The sequence below is a fragment of the Durio zibethinus genome, chromosome 13 (assembly GCF_047325235.1).
Source record: "Durio zibethinus cultivar Kanyao isolate XHJ-2024 chromosome 13, ASM4732523v1, whole genome shotgun sequence".
NCBI classification, from domain to species: Eukaryota; Viridiplantae; Streptophyta; class Magnoliopsida; order Malvales; family Malvaceae; genus Durio; species Durio zibethinus.
Window position 1 is genome coordinate 7,326,556 of NC_143174.1, and position 25,713 is coordinate 7,352,268.

At 31.0% G+C, this 25,713-nt stretch overlaps 2 protein-coding genes across 7 annotated transcripts; both read right to left on the minus strand.

The window, feature by feature from the left end:
• Nucleotides 1-4,034: 4,034 nt before the first annotated feature.
• Nucleotides 4,035-10,335, minus strand: TOP6B (topoisomerase 6 subunit B). The gene is made up of 19 exons (XM_022898571.2): nt 10,088-10,335; nt 9,912-9,964; nt 9,480-9,577; nt 9,253-9,358; nt 8,825-8,962; nt 8,629-8,680; nt 8,439-8,503; nt 7,869-7,975; nt 7,489-7,591; nt 7,258-7,343; nt 6,963-7,159; nt 6,294-6,409; nt 6,084-6,169; nt 5,900-5,972; nt 5,483-5,574; nt 5,220-5,358; nt 5,051-5,145; nt 4,790-4,964; nt 4,035-4,365 (listed from the first exon to the last, which is right to left on the minus strand). The coding sequence occupies exons 1-19, from the start codon at nt 10,167-10,169 to the stop codon at nt 4,219-4,221; spliced, it is 2,010 nt and encodes a 669-aa protein (XP_022754306.2). The 5' UTR covers nt 10,170-10,335; the 3' UTR covers nt 4,035-4,218.
• Nucleotides 10,336-13,472: 3,137 nt separating this feature from the next.
• On the minus strand, nt 13,473-22,911 carry LOC111302764 (actin-related protein 4-like). 6 transcript variants are annotated; one of them, XR_016327149.1, is made up of 20 exons: nt 22,662-22,906; nt 22,449-22,540; nt 22,148-22,303; nt 21,884-22,038; nt 21,723-21,783; nt 21,597-21,646; nt 21,011-21,065; nt 20,226-20,303; nt 20,066-20,122; nt 18,955-19,008; nt 18,814-18,874; nt 18,509-18,560; nt 18,132-18,198; nt 16,777-16,839; nt 16,617-16,679; nt 16,324-16,386; nt 15,062-15,126; nt 14,020-14,088; nt 13,773-13,916; nt 13,473-13,695 (listed from the first exon to the last, which is right to left on the minus strand). XR_016327149.1 is itself a non-coding variant. In XM_022898575.2 (20 exons), exons 1-19 carry the CDS (start codon nt 22,672-22,674, stop codon nt 13,805-13,807), a joined length of 1,317 nt encoding a protein of 438 aa, XP_022754310.1. In that variant the 5' UTR covers nt 22,675-22,911; the 3' UTR covers nt 13,473-13,695; nt 13,773-13,804. The 6 variants fall into 6 exon arrangements, 5 of the variants coding, with proteins under 5 accessions (XP_022754310.1, XP_022754308.1, XP_022754309.1 ...); XM_022898575.2 differs by having other exon boundaries at nt 13,773-13,850; nt 20,069-20,122; nt 22,662-22,911; XM_022898573.2 differs by having other exon boundaries at nt 13,773-13,864; nt 20,069-20,122.
• Nucleotides 22,912-25,713: the final 2,802 nt, after the last annotated feature.

Below are 25,713 nucleotides of genomic sequence, written 5' to 3' on the forward strand. Positions count from 1 at the left end.
CCTACAAAGTAAATATGAAATCATTTGTGTGGGTTGCAAAATAAGATCTTTCTAATGGACCTACAATTTGCTATTGATCTATAATCTCTCTTAATTTTTTGACCATAGTAAGAAAATTTTCTTTTCTATTATATAGTTTTTTGGGAAAGTTGTTTATACTTAAGTGTGGATTTGCCACGTGTTGATATGACAAGGACATGTGGGATAAAATTTGTTTAACTTCAAGTATTCTATATATTTAAATATTTTTATAATTATTTTTTTTTTAAATTCATAAAATTTTATTTAGTGATGATCAAATATTTTCTTATTAAATCAACTTGTATTAATTTTTAGACTTCTCTTTCATCATAACCAAGATAAAATTTTATATAAGTGAAATATATTCGTAAGGGTCAATTTTGGATCCTCACATAAAGCATTAAATTAGTGAAGGTTATATGTGACTCACACAAAAAGTATATATATTTAGTGAAGGTCAAAACACAATACTCACTAAAAATTTATTCTAATGAAGGCAACTGTTGGCTTTCACTACACAAAAACTTAAAAAGAGTCAATTTGCAACTCTCACTAAAATCCTCACTAAAACAAGCTTTTCTTGTAGTGTGTCAAGCATTTTGATTTGTTTTCTCTCTTTTTTTTTAATATTTAATAAATATTTTTAAAGACCTTAAAACTTTTTTAATATGGTGCCCATTTGATATTATTATTTGAAATATATTTTTTTCATTATTTTTTAAATTTGATAAATTTAAAAAAAATGATATTACTGGAAGTATTGACGTAAAATCCTAATTTGAATTTTTTTTATACATTTTTTTTAGTTTTTGTTTTTTTAAAAATTTATGATATAAGTTTCTCAAGAAAAGTTTATCATTATTAAATATTGTACAGCAACTCAACTTTTTTCCTTTTTATTTTTTATTTTTACTTTTCGTCATTTCTTTTTTCTTTTAGTTTTTTCTTCTTTTTTTTGTTCCTTTAAATTAGATTTGTTTTTGAAAAAAAAAAGGCCAACAAATTTGTAAACATGGCATCCTATTTCATTTTTTTTTCTTTCACTTATTTTTTTAATTTTTAAATTAGATAAATTTACACAAAAAAAAAACTTGTAAATAAAATTTTGAAGGAAAACGTTGATGGAGGTATGTATGATAAAACAACCTACATCCAATGGATTTTGATTCATCTAAATTTAATAGATGCTCTTTTTTAAAAAAAAATATTTTTGAGATTAGATAGAGTTTTTTTCAAAAAATCAAAGTCAAGTCAAATACAAATTTACGATGTTTTGTCTTATCCGGATATATATAAATATATGCATTATTATTTATTTATTTAATTTTATATTTATATATGTATTATAGTAATAAAATTATTATTTTATACTTTAATTTAATAAATCCATGTGTCACCCTCAATTTGGCTTCTTTTTCTTTCTTTTTTTCTCGCCATTTCTTTTGTTTTTTAAAAAAGTTTTTGAATTTTTAAATTAGATAAATTTTGTTAAAAAAAAAAATCAATGGATATCAATAAAACAAAATAACTCATATTCCATGGGTTTTTATTCCCTCGATCTAATATTTGCTCTTTTAAAAAATTTGACAATAGGTCAAGAATTTTTATTTTTTAAATTCAAGGTCGACTCAAAGACAAGTTTAAGGTCTTTTGTCTTGCCGCAAATATATGTAATTAAAGTTTTATTTATTTATTTCATTTTATATTTATATATATTATTATTTTAATAAAATTATTATTTAATGTCTTATTTTATTAAAAATATTTTATTTGTATATAATTAAAATGTAATTCACATGTTTATTTATTCATTATATAAAATTTACTCATTTTGACTTTTATTTGACCTTCATTCAATGTGTTGGCATCAGACCTTATATTTTTCTCTTGTTTTAAAAACTTTTTTCTTCTTTTTTATGTTTTATTAACTTTTTATTTAAAAAAAAATTTTAATTTAGATAAATTTGTTAAAAAAAGCCAACAAAGGTGTACATACAACACCCAAATTCAATTTTTTTCCTTTTTTTTTGTTTTTTAATTAGATAAAATTTGTAATAAAAAATGCCGATGAATAAAGGTCACAAAAAAATTTTATATCTAATGAGTTTTAATCTGACTCAATCTGATAGGAGATGATTTTTTTAATTTATTTTTATTAGAAAAATTTTGTAAAAAAATAATGTCTTTATGTAAGTGTTCACATAACACCTCCATTTGTTTATTTCCTTTCATATTTTTTTAATTTTTTTTAATTGGATAAATTCTTACAACAAAATAAGTTGATCAATAGAGATGATAAAACAATTAATATCCAATAGGTTTTCATATGTCTTAATTTGACATGAGAGTTTTCGTATAAAAAAAAAGTATCAAGTCAAGTTTGGTCATTTAAAAAAAAAAAAACACGGACAGGTCTAAAAATAGATTTAAGGTGCTTTAACTTGAGCCATCCTGTGGCATATATAAAAGTATATATTTTATTATCTTTTTAACTTTATGTTTATATACTAATTAATAAAACTATTATTTTATACTTAAGATATTAATATTTTAAACTCAATTTGAGTATCTACATGACACCTCAATGATCTTTTTTTTTTTCTATTTTTGTTTATTTTTCATTTGATGAATGAAGTTATTATTTAATATTTTAAATTCAAAAATTTAAATTTTAAACTCAATTTGGATGTACACAAAATATCCTGACGAGCTCTCTTTTTTTTTTAATTATTTTTTAATTTTTTTTGCTATTATACCTTTTTTTATTAAAGTAATTCTGTTAAAAAATTGAGGCTAATGGAGATATTCATGTAATTCTCCCTTTTGAATTTTTTCTCTTTCACCTTTTTCTTAATATTTTTTAATTAGATAAATTTTACAAAAAAAAGTATCAATTAATAGAAATGTCAAAACTATCAATATTCGATGGATTTTAATCCATCCAAATTTGATAGTGATGGTTTTTTTTTTTTTTTTTTTAATTTTTATCAAGTTGGGACAGATCAATTCTTTTATCAAATATGAGATGAAGAAACATGTTTATGGTGCTTTATTCAGACTCATTTCGAAGTATATATAGAAGTATATATTTTATTATTAATATAATTTTATTTTGAGAAATTATCAACTTACGCAATGTAAAATTAAAAAAATTTATATATTTTTTAACTATTGATTTAATAGATTTAAGAGATAAAAGAGATATGTAAAAAATAAAAAAATGATTTAATCTCATTCCTTAAATCTATTTAAATCAATAATTAAAAAAATTTGTAAAACTTGTAGTTTTACATTGTATAAGTTGATTCTACACTTTTATATTTATATATATATATGTATTATATTAATAAATTTATTATTTAATACATTAATTTAAAAAGTTAATATTTTAAACTAAATAGAAGTGCCATAGCAGCTTTTATGAGATTTTATTTTTTTGTTTTTGTTTTTTTGTTTTTTTTTGAGAAATTATCAAATACATTATCAGTGTAATTTGTTTACTCTACAAGCAATGTTAATAAGATGACGTATGTCTCTTGAGATATATTTTAAAAATTAAAAGAAATTAATTAAAAAAAGTGAGGCATGTCACAATGTTAACTTTGTTTGTAAAATTAAAAAATTTCATTAATAATGTATAAAATATTTTTTCATTTACGATTTTTGATTTTTTTTATTTTAAATTTTTATGCTTTTATTATATATGTATATATATATATATATATTTAGTAGAATAGAGAATCAATTTGGGTGTTCCCATGCCACCTTTATTTTTTTTACCTGTCATCCTTTTTTTAATTAAATAAACTTCTAAAAAAAAACAATGAATAAAGATGACAAAACTAAGTTACATTTTTGTGTGATCGGAAACCTAATAAAACAAGGCTCAAATTCACAGTACCAGTCTTATTCTGTATTTGCTTCAACTTTCTTTGTACTCGGTGGAAAAAAAAGGTATCAACCCTGAAATTCAATATTAAAAAGAATCACAAATGCCTTAAATACTTGCACAATTCCAACAAAAAAAAAAAAAATAATGATATCAGAGCTGCCATGTCTATTCACGTTAAAACACAAATATCTAGTTTTCTCTGTAGGACTATAAATCAGTAAAAATGGTATAGTACTATAGTGAGATTGCCAGGTTGGAAAATAGAAATGGTACAATTGAGTAATAAAGACAATATGACAAACACCCTATAGAAAGAGTCTGAAGACAAATATAGGACCATGGAAATCAAAAAAGTTACTTTTAGCATCTAATGACTCTAAATATATATCTTCTCTTGGTTCCTCGCTTTCTCCACTTTGTGTAGCATACTCTAATGCCATCTCATAATCCACCTGCAAATATCAACATGGGAAAATGCACAATTTGAACCACTGCCCTAACTGAAAGGAAAAAAAAAAAATGAAAATAGTCGTTCTAGCAAGATTTTCTTTCTTATTCTCGTCCCCGTGCTTTTGTTTGCAAGTGTTTTCATTAAAACTTAGCATGTTAGAAGCAACACATATCCAACGCAATGAAAGCATTTGACATCATGGCATACATTTAAACCAAACTTTATGCATTAAATTATTCATTTTACTGATGTCATTAGTGGAAGCTTCTCATGGTTTGACAGGATAAAAGGGGATGATTTTGAAGCACAGGATTCACTTGTGGACTTATAAACGCCATGATGATATGCTATATTAAATATCAATAATATGGGATATGGCATTGTTGGGACAAGTTTACTTGCTCAGCATGCAACTCAAAACTCACCTTTTCAACATGTTGAGTGAGCTTTTCCTTGAGTGCCTCTTCAGTAATCAACTGATCAGATACTTTTTGAAGAATATCTGCATCCCCCTCCTCATATCGTTTCTTTTTTGATGCATGCAACTTAGCCATTTCTTTCAAAACATCATACACAGCATTTGTAGCATCAGGGATATACCTGCCAGTTGATTGTTACATTTGTTATCAGTTTAAGCAAAATGAACAATAAATCCCATTTGGATAGGATAGGAGACTTTAATTTACTTGCTCAAATTTCGCTTTCTCTCTTGCTGTTCACGGGCCTGCATTTTCTTTACTATTTTCAACTTCAGCTGGATGCAGCATTGCTGAATTGCAGACTGAAAAATAATGTTGTTAATTCATTAAATTTGTGATGGAAATTTGGATGCAAAAAAGCAGAAAACTTTCTCACCTTTACAGCACTAGCTATTTCGCTGATATCATCCCCAATGTACTCCTTCCCAGTCCCTTTAAAGGGGACTTTTGTGCTTACAATACTCACAAAGACACCGATTTTATCTTGTGTTTGGTTGATCTTGTAATTATTCCAACTGAAAATGATGTTCGAGTTAGAAGCCTTGTTTAAATTTCACATTGCTTCTCATGATTGTTTTATTGCAACAACAGTTGACAACCCTTTACAAAATGTAAGGAATTGCATGAAGTACATCTTACGTGATTCTCTTTAGCGCAGTCCTTGTGACAACATCACCACCTTGCTCAAAAAGAAGAGGTATTCGATTTGCAAATCGGAAAATGTTCAAACCCTGGAATTTATAGTCTTTATATGCTTAATATGCCTAAACAACATATAAATAATAAAGAACCAAAATAAATAAAAAAAATGCTGTTCTGACAATACCCATGTAACTATTAAGTACTACACAATTTTTTTGTATCAAAACGTCTAAACCCTGCCACCCTATTGACTTTGGTTTTGAGAGATGATAAAAATGGCACATTGCCAGAATAACGGAGGAATGAAAACACATCTTGCTTTGTTCATTCACGCTTGGGAATTTTTTGTCTTTCATCTCACTAATTCAAAATGATAGAGAAGTAAATCAACTTAAATCTCAGGAATGCGCTTACCTGTTTAACATCTTTTCCACCCACACTAACACCAGCTTCCACAATGAATGGGTGCCCCTCGAAAATTTGAGCACTGTATAAAATTGCAACAAAAATTCTTACATTTAGCACAAAAAGTATATCCACCGTTAACTTAGCACAGTGTGTAATTGATCCTGGTAGAAATCAGCCCACTAGGACAAACCTGCCTGAATAAGTTGCAACCATGTCAGGATGGAGCTCCTTTATAATTCCTAAGCGAAGATTGTACTCACCCGCAGGGCTTAGACACTGAAAAGTGCTTGAAGTTAACAAAGGAAGTGCTATGGAATGCAAGACGTAGGAATAAATGAAATAGCAAGGCAGTTATAACTTAGCAGACAGAAGAGTGAACAATTTAAGAAATGCAGCTTACATCGCCACTGGGGTCATCAAATTTAGCTTGACGAAATAACTGGTGGATGCGAACTATTTGCTGATCAGTCAGAGACTTAACAGCCATTTTCGGACTAAATTCTGGACCCATTTCTCCTAAAAGGTAAGCACAATCACAATACAGGTCAGGTTAAGCATCTAAGGACTAGCCAATATTTACTAAGGCAGGAACATATATGAATGTTTCATATTTCACCAAACCAAAACTTTAATTAACTTAGCACCAAGCACACTTAAATTGACCGATCTTAGTTCTATATCAATATAATCTTGACCATCTCATGGAACAGTAGTCAACAATAGCAAAAGTACTATAACTAGAAATATACCAACCCTCAGTGAAATGAGATTATGCATAAATGTCTCTCATCTCTACAACTTCAAAAAATTTCACATATCGAATATATAAGAACTCAAAGTGATAGAACCTCTGCATTATTTACATTTCTTCCATAAGATACCGTGATGCATCATTTTGACTGCTATATAAATAGTAAAAAGAAAAAAAAAAGCAATTGGCCTCAACATGATAAGAAATGCCACCATAACATTCTTAATAGAATATGAAAAAGGGGTAAATGAAAAAACTACAGGAGGAATGAAAAGAGAACAAAAAACAATTACCAAGCTATATCCACAAACTTCTTACCAATTAATCGTTCAGCAAGGGATTTTCCAATATTTACAAACTCATGCTGAAGAAACTGCAGTAGGGTCTGTTTCGAAGTTTCAGCAATAAGGCGTTTGATTAGTAGTATGTCAACAGATGAAGGATGATGCTTTGTCTCAACAGGAACTGGAGGCATTACATCTGTCCTCCGTGCAAACTTTATAGTGACATTTTTACTGTATAAGAAAAGGAAAAGAAAAAAAGTTTAAATAAAGGTCAGCAAGATTGTGTTTGTGTGTGTATGAAGAGCAATTGAGCAAGAGAGAGAGCATACTCAGGGGTGTCAGTTACAAACTTAAATAGAAATTGAGCATACGGGGTGATAACTGCCATTTGCCGCATGTAATGCAATATCTTGGACTGCAAATACAAAAAAAAAAAAGACCTTTTAGTTGATGAAACAAAGGAATACCAACTGCTACTTTCAATCACCTAGGAACTCTAAAATGCTTAAACATCTATGAAACTCAAATAAAATAATAGAAAAGAAGCTGGTGCTATATACACGGTAAGTTGTCCAATTTCCCTCAATGACCACTTGAATTTCTGCTCCATGCCATCTATCGTTGTTGTCACGTTTTTCATGCAAATGAATGTGAGGAATGTTCCTGAAATTCAAAACACCAATACAGTATAACTATGCACCAAACTCAAGAATATAACTCCTTATCATCAAATCATCATTGTAGTTTTTTCAAATATACTATAAGCCCAAGAATAGATACAAAGAAAAGATTGCAGCATTCATACATCTTCATGGACAAAAAGATCCCAGAGTGTAAAATGCAGAGATAAATCAAATAAACATTTGTGGTTTATATTGACCAAAAGAAAAGTTGGTGGTTTATGAGAGGACTAAAATATGCCTATGCATTCAGATCATACCTATGAATGTCTATATCCAACCTACAGAACGAAATATAATTTTCACCCTTCATTGATGATGAGATCTCGATCGGCAGGCCTGTACTCATTTTGGACCAAATTAAGGCCTGCATGAATACAATTGGATTAAATTCACCATGTTCCAAACCACAATAGTCAGATAGAGAAGTAGAGGAGCCAGATTACATAACTAGTCTCTTAACAGGTTTGTTTGATATCATAAGCAGGGAAATTTAAATTGAATTTCTTTAAGTTATGATGTCCTATGGGCATTCTACTGCCTATTCCAGACATTGAATGGTTTTATTGAGGGAAATATTGGCATGAAAATGACTGATTTGAAATTTTGAAATGGGAGGATTAACTGAAATCCCAAAGGCAAGCCACTTTTTATTAAAGGGAGCATTCAAATTAATACACTGACACCTTAGATGCTATATAAATCACAACTCAACCTAAAGCATACCCCAGCATAAAAAAATTAAAAATTATAAGACTAATGCTGCACGTATGTATATGTCAAATGAAATAATGCAGTTAAAAGCAAGGCACAAATGTCAGAAGTATTACCATTTTTGCACCAAGACCAAACTTCCCACGCGTTTGCTTTAAGCCATATTTTGTGCCAGACAGAACTGCATAACGAGCATGCAGGCAGGTGTTAAAATGGATGTTGAATAAATCATCTACAATTAAAAAAGTGTTAATGTACAGTCAAATTCAAGCCAAACAAGAACTCAATATCATAAGTAATTTCAACCTCGTCCAAACATGTTTGGGATGTCATCATGTGGCATGCCTCTTCCATTGTCCTGCATTTCAAATCAACTCTAGTCAAGAGACTTAGACATAAGGAAAAAAATTTAGGGACTCATTTTCAATTAGATCAATTTTATGGCAGAACCAAGACAATAAAAAACCAATATGGTATGGAAGGTTGAGATGGGTGGTAATACCTTGCATGTCACCCTGTAAAAAGAAGCTTCGCCTCGACCCTTGACGCTTTTGGGAACTACATGTTCTTTGACCTTCTTCCCAAGGGCAGCATTCTTTGCTTGCATTTCAAGAGCTCGAGCTTCCTTTGCTAATCTTTTCTGATTGAATGAAAATAAAATAGAGCAGGAGAATTTGAGATGACTGACAAATGGTTAAGAGAACACTTCTGGCTTCCCTTAATACAAAAAATCGCTTGCGTAAAAAGCAGTTGAAAGAAGCAACATGCTAAAACCAAAACTGGAACAAGATTGCAAGTCTAATCATTTTAACACATCAAGTGAACTTGTCACATATAAGATTCCAAAATGTAAGGAAGTACTGTACCATCTACATAGTTCAATGAGGAAGTTAAAAACAATAGAGGATGAACATTAGAAGGTGCAGATACCTCACGGGCCTTAGCTGTCTCATAATCATCGTATAATTCTTCATCAACACGTTCCCTATCAACAAGCCCAATCATGGAATTGAACTTGCTTTTGACAATCTCTTCTCTGCAACAGCCATTTGGAGTTGGGCAGAAATAGAAAATATATTTCTATACATCCACAAATTGCTAAATGAAGCTAAAAGCAATTTCCATATATATTTTTTTTGCATAGAGATGAAGCTTACATTGTTATGTCTACTACCGGAAGCTCAGATATTGACTCTGCTGAATCCAGCGCATTTTCAACAAGTTCTCTAACAGTTGTGTATAGGCATTTCCCAGGCTGAAATCCAGGCACAAGTAAATCATACAATTTATAAAATCTTAAAGGAACTCACTCCAAAAAAAAAAAAAAAAAATCCCGTTATCTGTACTTCAAATTTATAGTATAATAACTGCAAAGTTTTTTTTTTTTTTTTTTTTTTTTAACTCAACCTGATTTTACCCAATATCCACAATTATTTACTTAAATGCATCTTAAAAATTTTCAAATGCAATATTAGTTGAATTTTGCAGGTAAATTTTCCCCTAATTGCAGTTTCGTGTAAAATAAAATGACAACAAAAGAAAGCAAAACTGAATTCCAAAAAAAACAAAAAGAGTGAAACATAGCTCACATTATCAAAACCAGCAATGTTCTTGTTCTCTGCAAAGAACTCAGCAGGGGACTCTGAATAAACAAAAAAAAAATCTCAGCATCATCCATACATACGTACATACATATACCCATCCAGCCATCCATCCAGACATACATACATATTTGCATGCGCATAATATGTAAACAGGCACATACTTTGCTTGAGAATGCTTTCTTTAGCTTTTTTGGGAGTTCTTGATTTGCCTTTCTTTGTTTCTATTGGACTTTCACTCTCCATTTGGAATTCTCCGAGAAACAAAAATGGAAAATTAACTTTTGAAGAAAAATTTTAAGAAAAAATGTTTAGAAAACAAAAAAAAAATGTAGTATGAAAATCAGGGCATTAATAAGGATTTTGAGATCTGTTTGAGCAAAGAGAAAGAGCGAAAGATAGGGCTGGTACTGGAACTTTGATATCGTGCGCTCATCTCTATGACAGATAATCGTGTGGGCCATTTTTTTCTAGTAAACGGTGTCGTTTGCAATAAATTCAACAGTTAATAATAATGAAACTAGGAATACAGGGTTGAGGGTAGACGTTGGATTACCCAAATGTTTGAACAGTAGTTTTTTAAGTTTAGCATTGCAGATCTAGGAATTCGTTCCCTAATTTCCCGCCAAAGGTTTTGTCTTTTGTTTTGATGAACCCGCCAAAGTTTAGAATGTGGCTCGTCACTCAGACTGGCGGGCTACGACTTACTCCATCTTAAGTGTAACTTAACGCTTAAGGTTGTTCAATCCCCGAGTCTCCGCCTTGTACAATTTACTTGTTCCCAATAGAACAAGACCTGTTGTAAACAAGCCATTTGCATAAGCCCAATTGCTATAGTTCCATGGCTCGTTCAATGTGATCTTATTTTTTACTGCGTCACCAACTTTGTTGAAGCAAGCTTGTGTGTCACGGATCGAGATTTAAGTTTTGGATTCGTGCAGCTTCGAGACCCAGATATTCATCCTTTCGATGTCTCAGATCAACCTTCTTACCACAGTTCACACTTTTGTGAGATATTGTCCGCTCTGATCCCCTGACCTCACGATTTTGTCCTACAAAAGGCGCCTCATAAGGCGGAGATAGTGTGAACCCTTTTATATCCCAGTGACCTTCCTATTATATTCAATGTGGGATTCAGGACTCTTCTTTAGGTCCGTGACATTTTTCCGCACCCAACCTCGTGACGCCCTCGTCACGAAAGCTGACTACCCTGCCTACCTCTCTCGAGGTACTTGACGTGGATTGAACAGTTTAAGGCTAGCTCTGATACCACTTGTCACGGGTCGAGACTTAAGCTCCGAACCCGCGCGGCTCCGAGACCTGGGCATTCACCCTTCCGGCGTCCCAGATCAGCCTTCCTGCCACAGTTCACACCTTTGTGAAGTATTATCCGCTCTGACTCTCCTGGTCTCACGATTTTGTCCTACAAAAGGCGTCTCACAAGGTAAATATGATGTAAACCCTTTTATACTCCAATGACCTTCCTATTATGTTCGATGTGAGATTCAAGATTCTTTCAGGATTCTTCCTTAAATCCGTAACATATGCACAATCTTGAAAATCTTCCCACAAATTAAAACAATTGGTACTTTAGTTTGTTGCAATGAAAAAAAAAAATCCAAATGGTTGTTAATTAATTTTAACTACTTGCTATAGTAGCAGTACTGGATCACATTCGCAAATAAAAAAAGGTGGCTTCCACGATCTGGAGACTCGAGAAATCACCATATTCATCTTCTCTGGCTTGGGGAAGATCCCACTGGAAAGAGTCACGTGAGGCTGTAGTCGTCCAGGTGAGAAGCACTACCCAGCCCAAGTTCACAGCAGAAAGATTAAAGAGCACAGTACGAGTGAATCGATCGTGATCATCCTCCAAGAGCTCATCTATGATATTGTTGTAGGATCAAATTCCTTTCAAGCTTTTACGCCACCTGGCTTTCATACAGGCATTGCAATGGAATGGGATACTTATAAATTTATAATTGTTAGATTCATATAGTTTATGACAGATTCAAATAAATTTTGAATAATATTAATTGATTATCTAATATCTGAATTCATTTAAATTTTTTTTATCATATATTAAAATCCATTTCTGTTAACATACGTAAAATATATAAAATTTTATATTTGTAAAAAAGTTTGAAATTTAGAAAAAATTTTTTATTGTTATTAATTAAGAGCAAATTAAAATTTTATTTATTTTATATTTTGATAAAATATTTTTAAAAAATTATTTAATATACTATTAATGAGATTTTTTAACTCTATAAGTGAGATTAAAATGATAACACATATTTTACTTTTCTTTAAATTAATTTTTTTAACATACAAAGAATATGTGTTACCATATTGTGGAGTTAAATTCCACGATCATGTGTTTGATTATTTCTCAAAATTTAAATAATCTAATATTTTAATAGATTAAGTACTTGTTTAATTAGCTACAGATTCAAATAATAATATTAAATTTAATCAGACAATTAAATGAACACTAATTTCCAAAATATAATAGATATTCATTTTGTAGCCATTCCTAATCTCATCCAAAACAAGAGTCAAATAAAAAATTATATTAATAATTAGCCTGAATAATTACTAATTAATCTGTTAACATTATATTAAGTATATCCATTGAATATACAATGACCCACTAAATCTCAAATTAATTAATTAGAAGCAAGGTTTTATAGAATCATCTTCGACTGAAATGTAAAAATTCCAAATTATTCCCCATTGATGCTTACAGATATAACAGAATCCATCACTTTCAAGAAAAATATATACCTTGATAAAGTTATTGATTACAGTTACTGTTTTTTTTTCTTTTATGAATGTAATATAAGAGTTTAGTTCAACTTTATATTTTATATTTATTGATTTTTATTTACAGACGTAATATGTGATATATATATATATATATAATGAAAATTATTTGATTGGTAATTTGAAATTTTTAGTTGTCTGTGTCACTGTATCAAACAAAATAAGAGAAACAAGTAAATAACACAATTCTAAAAATTGAAAACAAATTTCTTTCATATTTTTTGTAAAATATTAAAAATGCCCATATACTGTCTATTTTTTTAAAAAATAAGTTATTATCATTCTATTTTATCCAATTGAACCTGTAAAATATTATTTGCATGAAAATTATTAAAACCTCAAATACTATTGGAATTCAAACCCTCAAATATATATCTAGCATATACTAATTTGTTGGACTCCCACTCCAATCGATTAAACCTCAAACATACTAATTCAAAGCCATACTGTAACTATTGTTTTCACACCAGTTGTATGCAATCGCTTTTGGTTGGCTTTTCACTCCAATAATGTTTGCAAACCATCCATCATTATGTGCAAAACAAAATGCCATGTTTAACAAAGATATCCCAATGCACAACGAAGCAGAAACTTGTTACAAACTGAATATTAACAGAATCTGAATAAGAAAGAAAAACCATCTTTCCCGATACCCATGAATGCAGCACCACAATGATGGCAATAATAATAGACATTACACTCTTTTAAGTGATTTGAACCAAGTTCATGCAAATATGTTTCCCATAACAATAAAGGTGGTCAGTAAGGCTACAGGATTAAACAATTTAACAGAGTAATGACATCAGGAACAGTTTGATTATAATGGTATATGTAAGCTAATGTGTTCTTTTGTAAATAGAATACCTTACATTGACCTACAATCGACATCAATCTGATAAGTGTTAGCACAAATGGGTGTACTTAGAATCCAAAATAGATCTCATACCTAGAAGAGATGGAAAAGAGCTTATTAGCAAAATGGAGAATCAAAAGTTTGTCTTAAAGTCCTAAGCATTGACTTACCATGACAAGAAATGCAGCCCATCGTCCTCATCTTAAGGGCATTTTCTTTGTATATACGAAGCTCCATGCTCTTCATACCTGCCAGTTGCATGCTTTTAAAATGAAGTAGTTTAAGATAAACTACCATGAATTTACCGGCACGATCTTGATAAGAAGAAGAAACAAGCAAAACTTGACAATCTGAACCAAGGAAAAGAAAAAGAAGCAATTGTCCAAAAGAGATCTGAATGTGAAACATGATGCTTACTCGGACTTGGAGAACCACATTTGCTGGAATGAACCAAGAGATGCCAATATACTCCCTCCTATCCAAACACTGTTTTATACATGTTAGCAGCATTTAATAAGAGCAAAACAAACAAGAATTCTTTCAAAAGTAGTTACACAAGCCTATGCCAATAAAGCAAACTAGACAAGGTATAAAGTTCTCATAATCTGGCAATGAATGGATAAAATTATGTCTACATCGGCAATGCTAACTAATAGATGGTAAATCACTATGGATTTTAATCATTCATCTCATAGCTTCAACAATTCTACTGTTTTTTTTTTTTTTTTTGTTCTTTTTCCTCTTTTCACATTCCATTTTCTATAAGTCCTCATGTCCTTTTCAATGGTTTACTACCTTATTCTATCTCTTGCAAAGATAATGGTGGATGCACGCACGTAAAATCTTGTTAGCTTCTTGACCATTTCCACTTAACATGAACCATAAAAATGAGATCTTAGTCATCTTCCTACTCACTACATCCTTCCAACTGCAAGTGGTTTCCGAATTAAAATCATGCTGATAGCCACATCAGGTGTCAGAAAGTGCTTACTGGTTCTTGCATTACTAAGAAGTACATGATCACCATTAATTTACAAGTCCCCTAAGATTCTAACAAGGGTGACATACGACCTCTATCATGCAATTCAAGACTTTCCATATGCAATTAACATAAACTCACGTATGAGATTCAACCATGCAAAGATACACAATCATGCTTCTTGGTTACATCAATAAGCATTTGTTTACCATGGAGTAAGCTATAATCATTAGTTAATGACTTTTTCCCGGACAAGTACAAAAGAATTTATAGAATTTGATAGAAGCGAGTTCACACATAGAATGAAACAATAAACCCACCAGCAAAGAATATTGATGATGGCTCAAAAAAATACATTTCTCGGGACTAGAAAAGAATAGAAACAGCCAAGCAAAACACATACAGTAAAACAGGTAGAAGCAAAAATAGGAAATAATGAATCTGATAAAAAAAAGGAAAAAATATCAAACAACAACCAACCTGAATCTTCTTTCTGTTGCATTTCCACTTGCCAATACTTTAACTCTAGCAGCTTGAGGAGACTCCTGCAGATTGAATGACAATGATAGAGTTATTTTGTTGTCAAAATTTAAGTTTATTCTCCCCAGTTGCAGAGCTAACCTCAAATAATCTGTCATGCATTCAACATGAGAACTATTTGTCCACAGAAATTATTTATACAACTCATTTCAATTTCAGGGCTCCTAACTCCCAAGAGTGCATGAATTTGTGTGATTGCATGTGCGACTGAATGCGCTGCACATGCATGACAGAGTGAGAGGGAGATCTACCTCATGATCTTTGAAGCACATACAAATTACAACCCCTCCATACCAGCGTTTACGGATACAAATACACCTTGAATATGCCAAATTACAACCCCTCCAACTCCTAACCCTTCAAATATGCACATGGATATGATACTAGCATGCAGAGGGATAGAAGAAAAGAACAGGGAAGAAGAAAGACTGGTGCCGCAATGGCTACCTTCATTTTCCTCCCATAGTGTTGATCTAAGCATAAAACAAAAGAAGATGATAGAGGAAACAAAAGAAGGAAGTAACTGGATATGAAGGCAAGTTAGCTGTGTTGTGAAGAGAAGATGGAAGCCACTAACAGGAAAAATAACTAAGGGCATCTAACCTGGGCTGGATATATTTTGAAGCTCATCAGGCCCATCCCATATATTAGCATTCAGTTTTAGTTTCCTTAGAGCCCAAAATTAAAGCTATTCAATCTTTCATAAAAATATTCGCAAAATAATAAAATTACTTGACAACTCACCATAACACAAATTGTTTATACTAATTTTACTTATTTTAAAAGACCTTATATGGTATGTTTAATTAAAATTAATTAAAATGCATGCGCACATGTGCACACACACTTAGATATATAATTGCCATATCCCGCTATACCCATATCCCAGATTTTAAAAATTGCCATATCACCATATCATGCCGTACCTCTGTATGGCACCTATGCTTCCTTACTCATGATACAATGAATTTTTCCTTTTCTTCTCTTACAGCAATGAAATGACATTTTAGAGTGGAAAAAAGGCCAACAAAAACCATTATCAATAAAACTATAATGATATGAAATCACTTTTCGTGGATTATGTCAAACCATCAAAAACTACAAGCACAAAAGAAATATAAACGCAACACCATGAAATCAAACTTTATCATAAGAGAGTCCAAAACTTAACACGTCCATAAATGAAAAACAAAAAAGAATACCTCCAGCAAGTCCTTCTCAAGACGTTCTTTCAACTGTTGCATTGATGCTGTGCCACCAGCAAGCTGCAATATCATGGAGGACAGAAGTGCTGATATCAGTCATGAAAAAAGATTTATGGAATTAAAAGATAATCATGTTTATCAATTAGATTATCGATAAACAGATATTTCATCCACTCACCAAACATGAATAAGCTACTTGTTTTCGAATATAATATTCCAAAAAGAAACACAAGATCAGAAAAATGATCAAGGCAATGGAGTAAAGGCTTGCTTGGGTGTGACTGACTTACCAGTATACTGCCAAACAATTCTTTCCGAATGTCCACATCGCATCTATTAATGCTTTCTATGACCTGCAAATGATAGAGAAATTCTTAATTAACTAATCCTTGAAAAACTAAAAGAGTGGTTGATATGTAAAGGCCAATGCATGAAGGTAAATTAACATACCATTTGTGGCAAACCACGAGCAGATGGAAAAATATCAGCAAAATTGTCCATTCCAGGAATTGTCTAATAACAAACAAGAAATAAAAAATGATATTAATATACACACCGAAAATCTTATTATTAATGAAACAATATAGCCTAGTTATGCATGCAAAACAAATAAAATGAACTACAAAAATCTCCAACAACTTGATTGCCCAATATTTTCATGTATCACCAAGAATTACAGGTCAGCTAAGAAACCAGAAGTAACCAGTCAACAAGGCAGCAATGAATTTAGAGAAGGAAAGATATCAACAGATCAATAAAATTTTGAAAAGCATATTCAATGGCCTGTTTATAGCACTTAGAAACAAAATTCCAAATTTGCAGCAACAATTCCAGGAACACCACTCCAGAAGTCAATGAACTAATTCAACAAGGACACCAAAGGCTTCCTAGTGGTTTATAATTCCAACAGGAATAAGAATGCTAGACCAACCAAGTTACAGCAAATGAATCCCATGTATTTCATCAATAAAATATAAGAACTAAGAATCTTACCAATCAGACACAACAGAAAAATTGCAAACTCAAAACCACATACATTAGATAAATCCAAAATAAACTCTCTACAAATAGACAAGAAAAGGGATCTTATCATTGCCATCAACTAAATGCAGAATGTACATATTTTTGTGACAAAAAAAAAAGACTGAACAAATGTTCAAAAGAACATCAATTGACAAGAAACGTGCTAGTGAAGCATGTTGGAAAGAAGTGCCTATGGACTAAACTCCTTAAGATTTTATTTTTGTCAATTTATTTTATTTTAAGAGTTTAATTTGTAAAGAACTAGATATAAACTTTCATAGACTATGTAGGCTATTTTAAATTATTTAGTGTTATACTTATTTTCTAATTTTAAATTATTTGGAGTTATACTTATTTTCTAAGTATTAGGGCTTTCGAGTTATATTGGTATTTGGCATTTAAATTATGATCTGAGGTTTAGCTATAACTACTGGTGCTATTTCAATTTCTTGTAGGCATTGAATCATGAATTATTGGGATTTTGATTGAGTTTGAGATTTCTCTCTCCACTTTGGGTCCTTCTGCTTTCCTCTCCTGATTATTCTATTTCTTTCCCAATTCCCTCAATATCCCCTAATCTTCTACCTCTTGTTTTCCTCTTACCTCTATTTTCACACTCTTTCCCCTTATAGTCCTACAAAAAATGCTAATACCCAAAACAAAACTTGGATAAAATAAATTTTAAGGAAAAAAAAAAACAAAAAACAAAACTTGCAAGTGCACAAAAAGTATGATAGAAAACAAATGAATCTAGGATCCTGAAAAGTCCAAAGGCTACACACCTGAGCCAAAGGTGGGTAAAACAGAACATCAGGGATTTTAAATCTATCAGCACCAATTTCAATTGTCCTGAATTAACATAATAGAGAATGCATAATCCATTAATTTTAGTAATAATTGAAACTGAGACCCCAAGGCAATTATTTTGTAGCTAAACAGGGTTAGACAATGCAGTTGTTACTACAAGTTGCTGGGTGAATGCACAGTGTTATAATGCCCCCCCCCCCCCCCCCCCAAAAAAAAAAAAAAAAAGATGAAGCAACTATCAAGTAGAAAAGCTGTTTATCACTCAACAACTCAAGGATGCATAGCAGACAAAGCTAAAGCAACCTAACTATGATATAACAAAACAATGCTAACAAACTCATAAAGAACTTACTGGCCATCAGGAAGCTCGTACGGGGTCATTGGGACATTTGAATATGCACTTTCTGCAAAGAAAAAGGCAATCATCAAGCCACAGAATCAAGTAACAACATCAACACTGTAATTCAAAAGATATTTGAAAGAGCATTTACGTCATTGGTAGGATTCAATCACAGCAAACAAGCATCTTTGAGATATTATTGCAGGCATACATACGTACGTACGTCCGTACGTACATACATACATACATATAATAGGATGAAAAGGTAAAAAGTGGCATGACTGTAAAAGCAAAAAAATTGATGAACAAAGACAAACCATCATATGGAGTATCAGGAGCTCGACACACACATTCCTTGATATCACTTGCTATTACTCTCTGTTGTAAAAAGATAAACAACAGGTATGAGGGGAAAAAACTTGTCAATTGGAAAGGAGTAACAATGATTAAATACAGACCTGGGAGTAGAGCTTGTAGGATTCTGTTGTATAAGGAAAATCAATATCTAGAGTCTGAGATTCCCAAAACAAAAGTAAAAAGAAATATCAGAAAGCAATGTCGGCAATTTCCTAGAAATTAACAGGAACAAGAAAAAGTGAAACAGCAGATGGAGTAAACTTCAATTAGAGAATATTCCAGTTTCAAGAGAAATCTTCTACTTCAGCAAATCAATTAAAATAAGAAAAAGAAGACAAGCATGATTCTCCACTATATTGCAGCTCTTTTACAATCTATTTCTTCCTTTCTTTCACAATCCAGCTTTGAAGCATTGACTACAACTAATGCCTCCACCTCAACCAACTGTGGCAATAAAGTCCCAGGCCGCATCTCACCAAAACAATACCCATCCATTTGCAGCAAATTTGTCTCTACCAACTCTTTTAGTCTGCAAGAACCTATGTTCATTGGCACAAAACAAAGTGACAAAGAGATTGTTCTTCTTGGGCCACCATGACAGATCACACCTAGCAGACTTGTCAAATGTACAACAATATCTGGGAAAGAAAATGAAAATTTGCAACAATACCGTCTGGAGATTTTCTAGGAACAGAAGGATAAGTTTACAGAAGTTAGACAAGAAAATATTCTAAAGGATAATGTTTGTCTTGGTTGAGAACCTACTATGCTTAGACCTGGTGGAAGCTTGACAACGAGGTAGAGTGGGCTTAGACTAATGGCAGAATATAACCATTGGAGCAATTAATAATTGATTTTTTTCCATTCCTGTTCTTTGGGTGAAGGAACTTGAGAAATGGAAATAAATTTGAGTGATCCAATCTGTAATTCTTTCCACATCCAATTATAAGATCTCAAGCTCTAAAATAGAAATATCATTCTCCTTTCACCCATAATAAAAAACACATCAAAAATTTGATCAAAAATAAATCTCAGTTATGCACAAGAAAGTCTTCGTAAATTACTATTGAATTTTTATATTTTTGTTTCAATACATACTGGTCCTAGTAGAACTGCACAAGTTAAACTTCGGATGGCATGTATGCATGAAATTCGAGAAACAAAAGCAATTAATGGCATAAACCTTAAATGAGTTCCAGTGATTTTACAAAATACCTGGAACACCCCTGGTTGTATTTCCTTTCTCTTAAAGGAGTACCTCGGTTTTATCTACAAAGATCAGGAAAAAAATATTAGTGAAAACTGAAACAACAAATCTCACCAATTACTTTGCTTTCAGAGAAAGAAAAAACTCGTATACACCATCACTTACCACAATGCCTTTGCTTTCCAAGCTTTTCATCAAGCAATCGGTAAGAAATTCTCCTCCAATAGGAGAAGAAGACACTGCCTATTATAGCAAAAAAAAAAAAAGATAACAGTGGAAAGGGGAGAAACAAAAAAATGCATCATCAGTCTGGAAAAAGCTAGTGAGATAAAAATAATAATAATAATAATAAGTAATCAATCAAATGCATAAAGGTCGCAGAAATAGAATTGCACCAACAGAAAGTTCATTTTCAGAATAACAATTAAAATCATTGCAGAGTTTTACTTTTATAGAAAATCATCACTTAGCATAAAAAATGGAAGGGTGCAAAAATCAACTAAAAAAGCCAAGGTACATATTCTAGCCTCAGTTATAAATTTTTTAATCTAAGGAATTTGCAACTCAAGATAGCTACTAAAGCATTGCCAAATCCAGGGCTCACAAGAACAGAAGCTTGTTCTAGTTTCTCTGAAACACCTCAAGTTCAAAAATTTCCCAAAAAAATCTCCAATAGCCAAGTAAAAAATTTGATTCCCTTTCCAAACTAGTTCCACTTACAGATAAAATGAATAACATTGAAAAAATTTTGGAAAAAGCAATCTGAGCAGCAATGTATGAACATGGATGTTACGATACACGTAGATCAAGAGGAGATAACCACCATATCAATTTCTTTATAAGCAATACTCAGACAATAGTTTAGCATATAAGTGAAAATGAAAATAAATAAAATATAAATTAACTGGAAATCATTCATTTTCCTAGTTCTATTAAAAAGAGAGAAATACCTTTTGAAGAACATAACCATCATGTACTGGGGCAACTGTAGTTGATCCTCCACCACTAAAAGAGTTAATAGTTATACATAAGGACGTGTTACTAAAATAAAGCGAGAATAATTGTACAACCAGTATAAGACAAGTGAAGATACTGCTTTACTCTATTTAAAAGAAAGTAGACAAATGCAACTGATCCACATAACTCAGATTCTCATAATTCAGTGTCCAATCTTGGAAATATGTAATCTTCCAAGGTTCACTCACTTTCCTACTGTTTACAATTATGTTTTGAATGAGAGTTGTTAATCTTACATGCAACATCCAGTATTCTATATTCAACCTTTGATATAATAGTATTAACAGATGGGTAAAAGTCCCAAAGGAAGCTGAAAGAAGAGGATGGATAGGTTAGGAGTAGGATTTGATGCCAGTAATATCTGACTAAGCTTTAAGGAATAATTTCTTTATCTTAATTCTCAAGCAAGTTCACACTCTAGTATACATACATAGTGTGTAAACATAATGAAACAAAATGCATGCCAAATGGATGTACATATGAATGTATATATACAAAATTTAAGAATATAAATCATACCTATCAACAACGACAGAGGTAGCACGTCCTGATGCAAAGGATGTAAGAACCTGGCATTAAAAAGTATTGCAATCAGAAACCAAATCACAAAACAGAAAGAGTTGGAATTGAGGACAATAATAATACCGCATTCTTGGCCAAAAATAAAGCTGGAACTTTGTACTTTTCGAACATGAGTTCCGCTGTCCTGTTAGGTTTCATCAAAATCAAACACCATATTTCTGGATTGAAAAAAAGAAAAGAAAACAAAAGAAAATTAATTAAGCTTGGGTACTAGGAAAAAAGACCTCTCCCTCTGCTGTTGAGTGTTGGATGATGGCTCCGCAAGTAGCATTGGATGTTCCTTAGGATCAATGAGTAAACACTCCTTGAAAGCATGATCCCATATGCTGTCAACAATATCCCAATCAACAACAACCCCATCCTTTAGGGGAGACAGCACCTGACAAAAGCAAGCAGCTGTTAACAAACAAATACAGCAAAATAGAAATATAGTAAATAAACGAATGAACTAATAGGAAAAAGCCAGCAGCATGAAGCATGGACCTGACCTCCATATGATCGCGTCGAAGACCCAAGGCTTGAGAGCCTACATACAATCTGCGTTTTCCCTTGGGTTTGTTGGAATCAACATTATTGTTGTTAGTCTCAGAATCGTTGTTTTCGTTGTCATCATCGGCATCCATTTGATCAATGGACCCCACAACCTTAACAAACAAACAAACAAACAAACAAAAGAAGATGAACATGAACATGAACATGAACATGAACATGAACAATGAAGAATAATGTGGATGGGTCGAAAATCGAAATTCAGAAAATTAGAAATAAAGAAGCTTGGAATGGTCTTACAGAAGGAAACACAGCCTTGGGAGCATCTTCGCCGGCATAACCAGCTTTGCAAGTGTGAGACCCTAGGTCTATCACTATAGCCGATACTTCATCTGTGCATGTTAATTATTATGTATTATAACTTCACTTTGAGATTGAAGAAATAAGTAAGCAAACCATCAAAGAGACAAACAAACACAAAGCAGGAAGAGGCTCAAATTTCTTCCTACTCACCCCCTCCGTACATGGCTGCAACTCACAGTGAAAGAAAGCGACACCGGAGGGAATAGAGACGCGCGGAGAAAAAGGAAGAGAGAACTGCGGCAGCGCCAATGCCAGATGTGGTGGCTAGGCACGAGGAGAGGCGGTCGTCGGCGGCTTGGGGCAGAGAGGCCCGGCGAAGTGGGAAGCGGGGAAGAAAGTTTTCTTTATTTTTCTTTGAATGTGATTTGGGCTTTTATGTTTGATTTCGCACACTTATTTTAGAATAAAGGTTTCTTTTGGGCCTTTAATGGCCTATACCGTTTTGTTTTTTTGGAGGAGATTTTTTTCAAAATTTTTTAAATAAATAAAATTAAGTAATGCAACATCAGAATTTTTTGTCCTTTTCATAATGAGAGATTCTTTGATCTATTCCACTGTAAATTTAAAAAATCCAAAAAAATTCAAATATTGACCATTCAAGTTTATTATGGCTGTAAATTTATTGGGCCTTTAATTTTGACATTTGAAATTGATTTGCATGGAAATTTATAATGAGGCCGCATGAGATTCAATTTATCAATTTTACATGAAAGATGTTTTCTGTCTATTCGGCGTGGGTCAAAAAATTTTCAATGGAAATAAAAAAAATTTATCCACCATTTTTTATGGGTGAGATATTCTAAAGAGCCCACTTGGTTTATCCAAGTGAATACAAGGTAACTTTATTAAAAGTAGTTAAACTTTTTGTGAAAAAAAAAAAAAAAACAAAATAATTTTTTAAAATAAAATTTTAAGGTGACGAGAATCTTATAAAATTCATCAAACTATTAATGAAGTCTTAGACATTTTCAAATTAAAATTAAATAAATTCATAAAATAAATCTTTAAGATTAATATATTTTTATTAACTCTACCAAAATATTAAAAAAAATCTTTAAAATTTTCAGTAAGAAAATTAATTAAATTCATAAAGAATAAATAAAAATAAATTAAACAAATAAAATTAAAATCACAAACTTTATAAATTGAAATATGGTAAATAATTAATAATAGATGAAAGTATGAATAATTAAAATAAAAAATTGTTTTACTCACAAAATACGTGTCAATATAGAATATAAAAATAAAGATTACAATTTTCAAAATATGAATTTCAAGGAAATATAAATAAAAAATTAATTTTTTTAAATTTGAATTGAAGATTAACAAAGCATTTTTATAATATTTTTAACATATTATTTGTAATAGATTTTATTTTTGAATAATTTATTTATAATAAATTTCAAATTTTGATGAATTTTTAAAATTTTAATGAAAATTAAATTAAAAAATATTGCAAATAAAGACTTATTCTAGTACATAAACTAAAAAAATGTACATTGTGATATCTAAAACTATGCTTAATTTGAATAATAGATGTTAATATGAAATTGAGATCTAAATAGAATATAATGAAATAAAGCTACTTTGAGATTCCTTATGAAATGAGGCATGGAATGGAGCCATTACGAAGAAGTTTTGAGAGTTAAGAAGGAAATTTCAAGTTTATATTAGTCAAGGGTTGAGAGCGGGAATTGAACTCTATAAGACCTAATTTTATGTTGCTTTTAGTAGCTCAGCAACAAAGTGATAGCTTGTTAACTGACTGGTCGTAGGCTAGGATCCTATTTAAAGATCTTTGATTTATTCTGAATTAAAGAATTCAGGATGTCACAATGAAAGGATTTGCTTTGATTGTTAAAAGCATGTAATTGTTACTTGTGTCTTTGTTTCTATTCATTATATCTTATTGTATGACATTCTATTATGTTATATTTGAGAATCACCGTCAAAACTTTGGTATAGGTTTAGAATAATCCTTTGTTCCATAGTCTTTTACAATCAGCTAATTAAAAATTATACTAGTACTAGCAAATGCCTCAAAGATGTAATTGTCAATTCTCCCAAAACCACAATTACCATGAACAAACATATTAATTTAATGATCAAGGGCTCATTTTTTTTTTTTTGCTACTAATACTTGTACTTGCTATCTATCTATTCTATCTTTGAAAAATTATAATTTTATCTTTCAAAAGTTAATTATAAATTTTTTATTGATATTTTTATCTTACTTTTTGTTAAGTTAAAAAAATTTAAATTATATTAAAAATACTAAAATTATATAATTCTTACTAATTAATAGGTAAATGATCAAGAACAAATTTTTAACCACTCTAACTTTTTATTTAACTCAATTACATTAATACAACTATAGATTAAAAGGATCCCTTAAGGATCTTGGGCTTGACACTTGTCCATTGGTTTTTTCTTTCTTTAAGGATTCTAGCCTTGACACTTTTTTTTTCCTTCTTACTAGCCATTGACTTTGAAAAGGTTTCTTTGCTTTTCATACTCTGTAGCATTAAAGATCATTTAAAAAAGTAAAACTTTGGCATGAAATATAGAGATAGTGGTTTAAATTCTATGCACAGTTCTATATTCTTCTTGGGTTCTTATTCTCAAGTTTTTATTTATGTATTTTTCTTTCAATTTCTGTCTTCTTTTATTTTTCTATGTCTTTACTTTTAGGTAAAACTTTTTCCTTTTTCTGGTTGTTAAATTGATTATGGATTTTATTTTTTTTCTTCAAATGGTTTTGGTTTTATAGAGTTGAATTTGGTTTTATAGAGTTGAATTATTGAATGGGGTTTGGGTTCTTTTTTTTATCATTTCCCATTGGTTAAAAGTTTTTCTCTTTTGGTTATTAATTTGAATTAAGATTTTTTTATTTGTTATTGAACATCATTTTTTTTAATGTTTTATTTTGTTTTGTCTTTAATTTGTTAGAATTATTTGTTTTGAGATTTGCATGTTGTTTTATTCTAATTTGAAATGATTTAAAAGTTAGTGTTGTTTAAGATTAGATTACATAGATAATGGTTGAAATGGGATTTTTTCCCAAATTGCTTTGTGTTTTTTATTTGATTACCATTTTTTCTAAGTATTGTTCGACGTTGTTCCTTGATTAGGTTTAAGGCAAGTGGACGATTTGGCTTTTTATTTCTTGGGTCTTTAGGATAATAGTTTGAATGGGATTTCT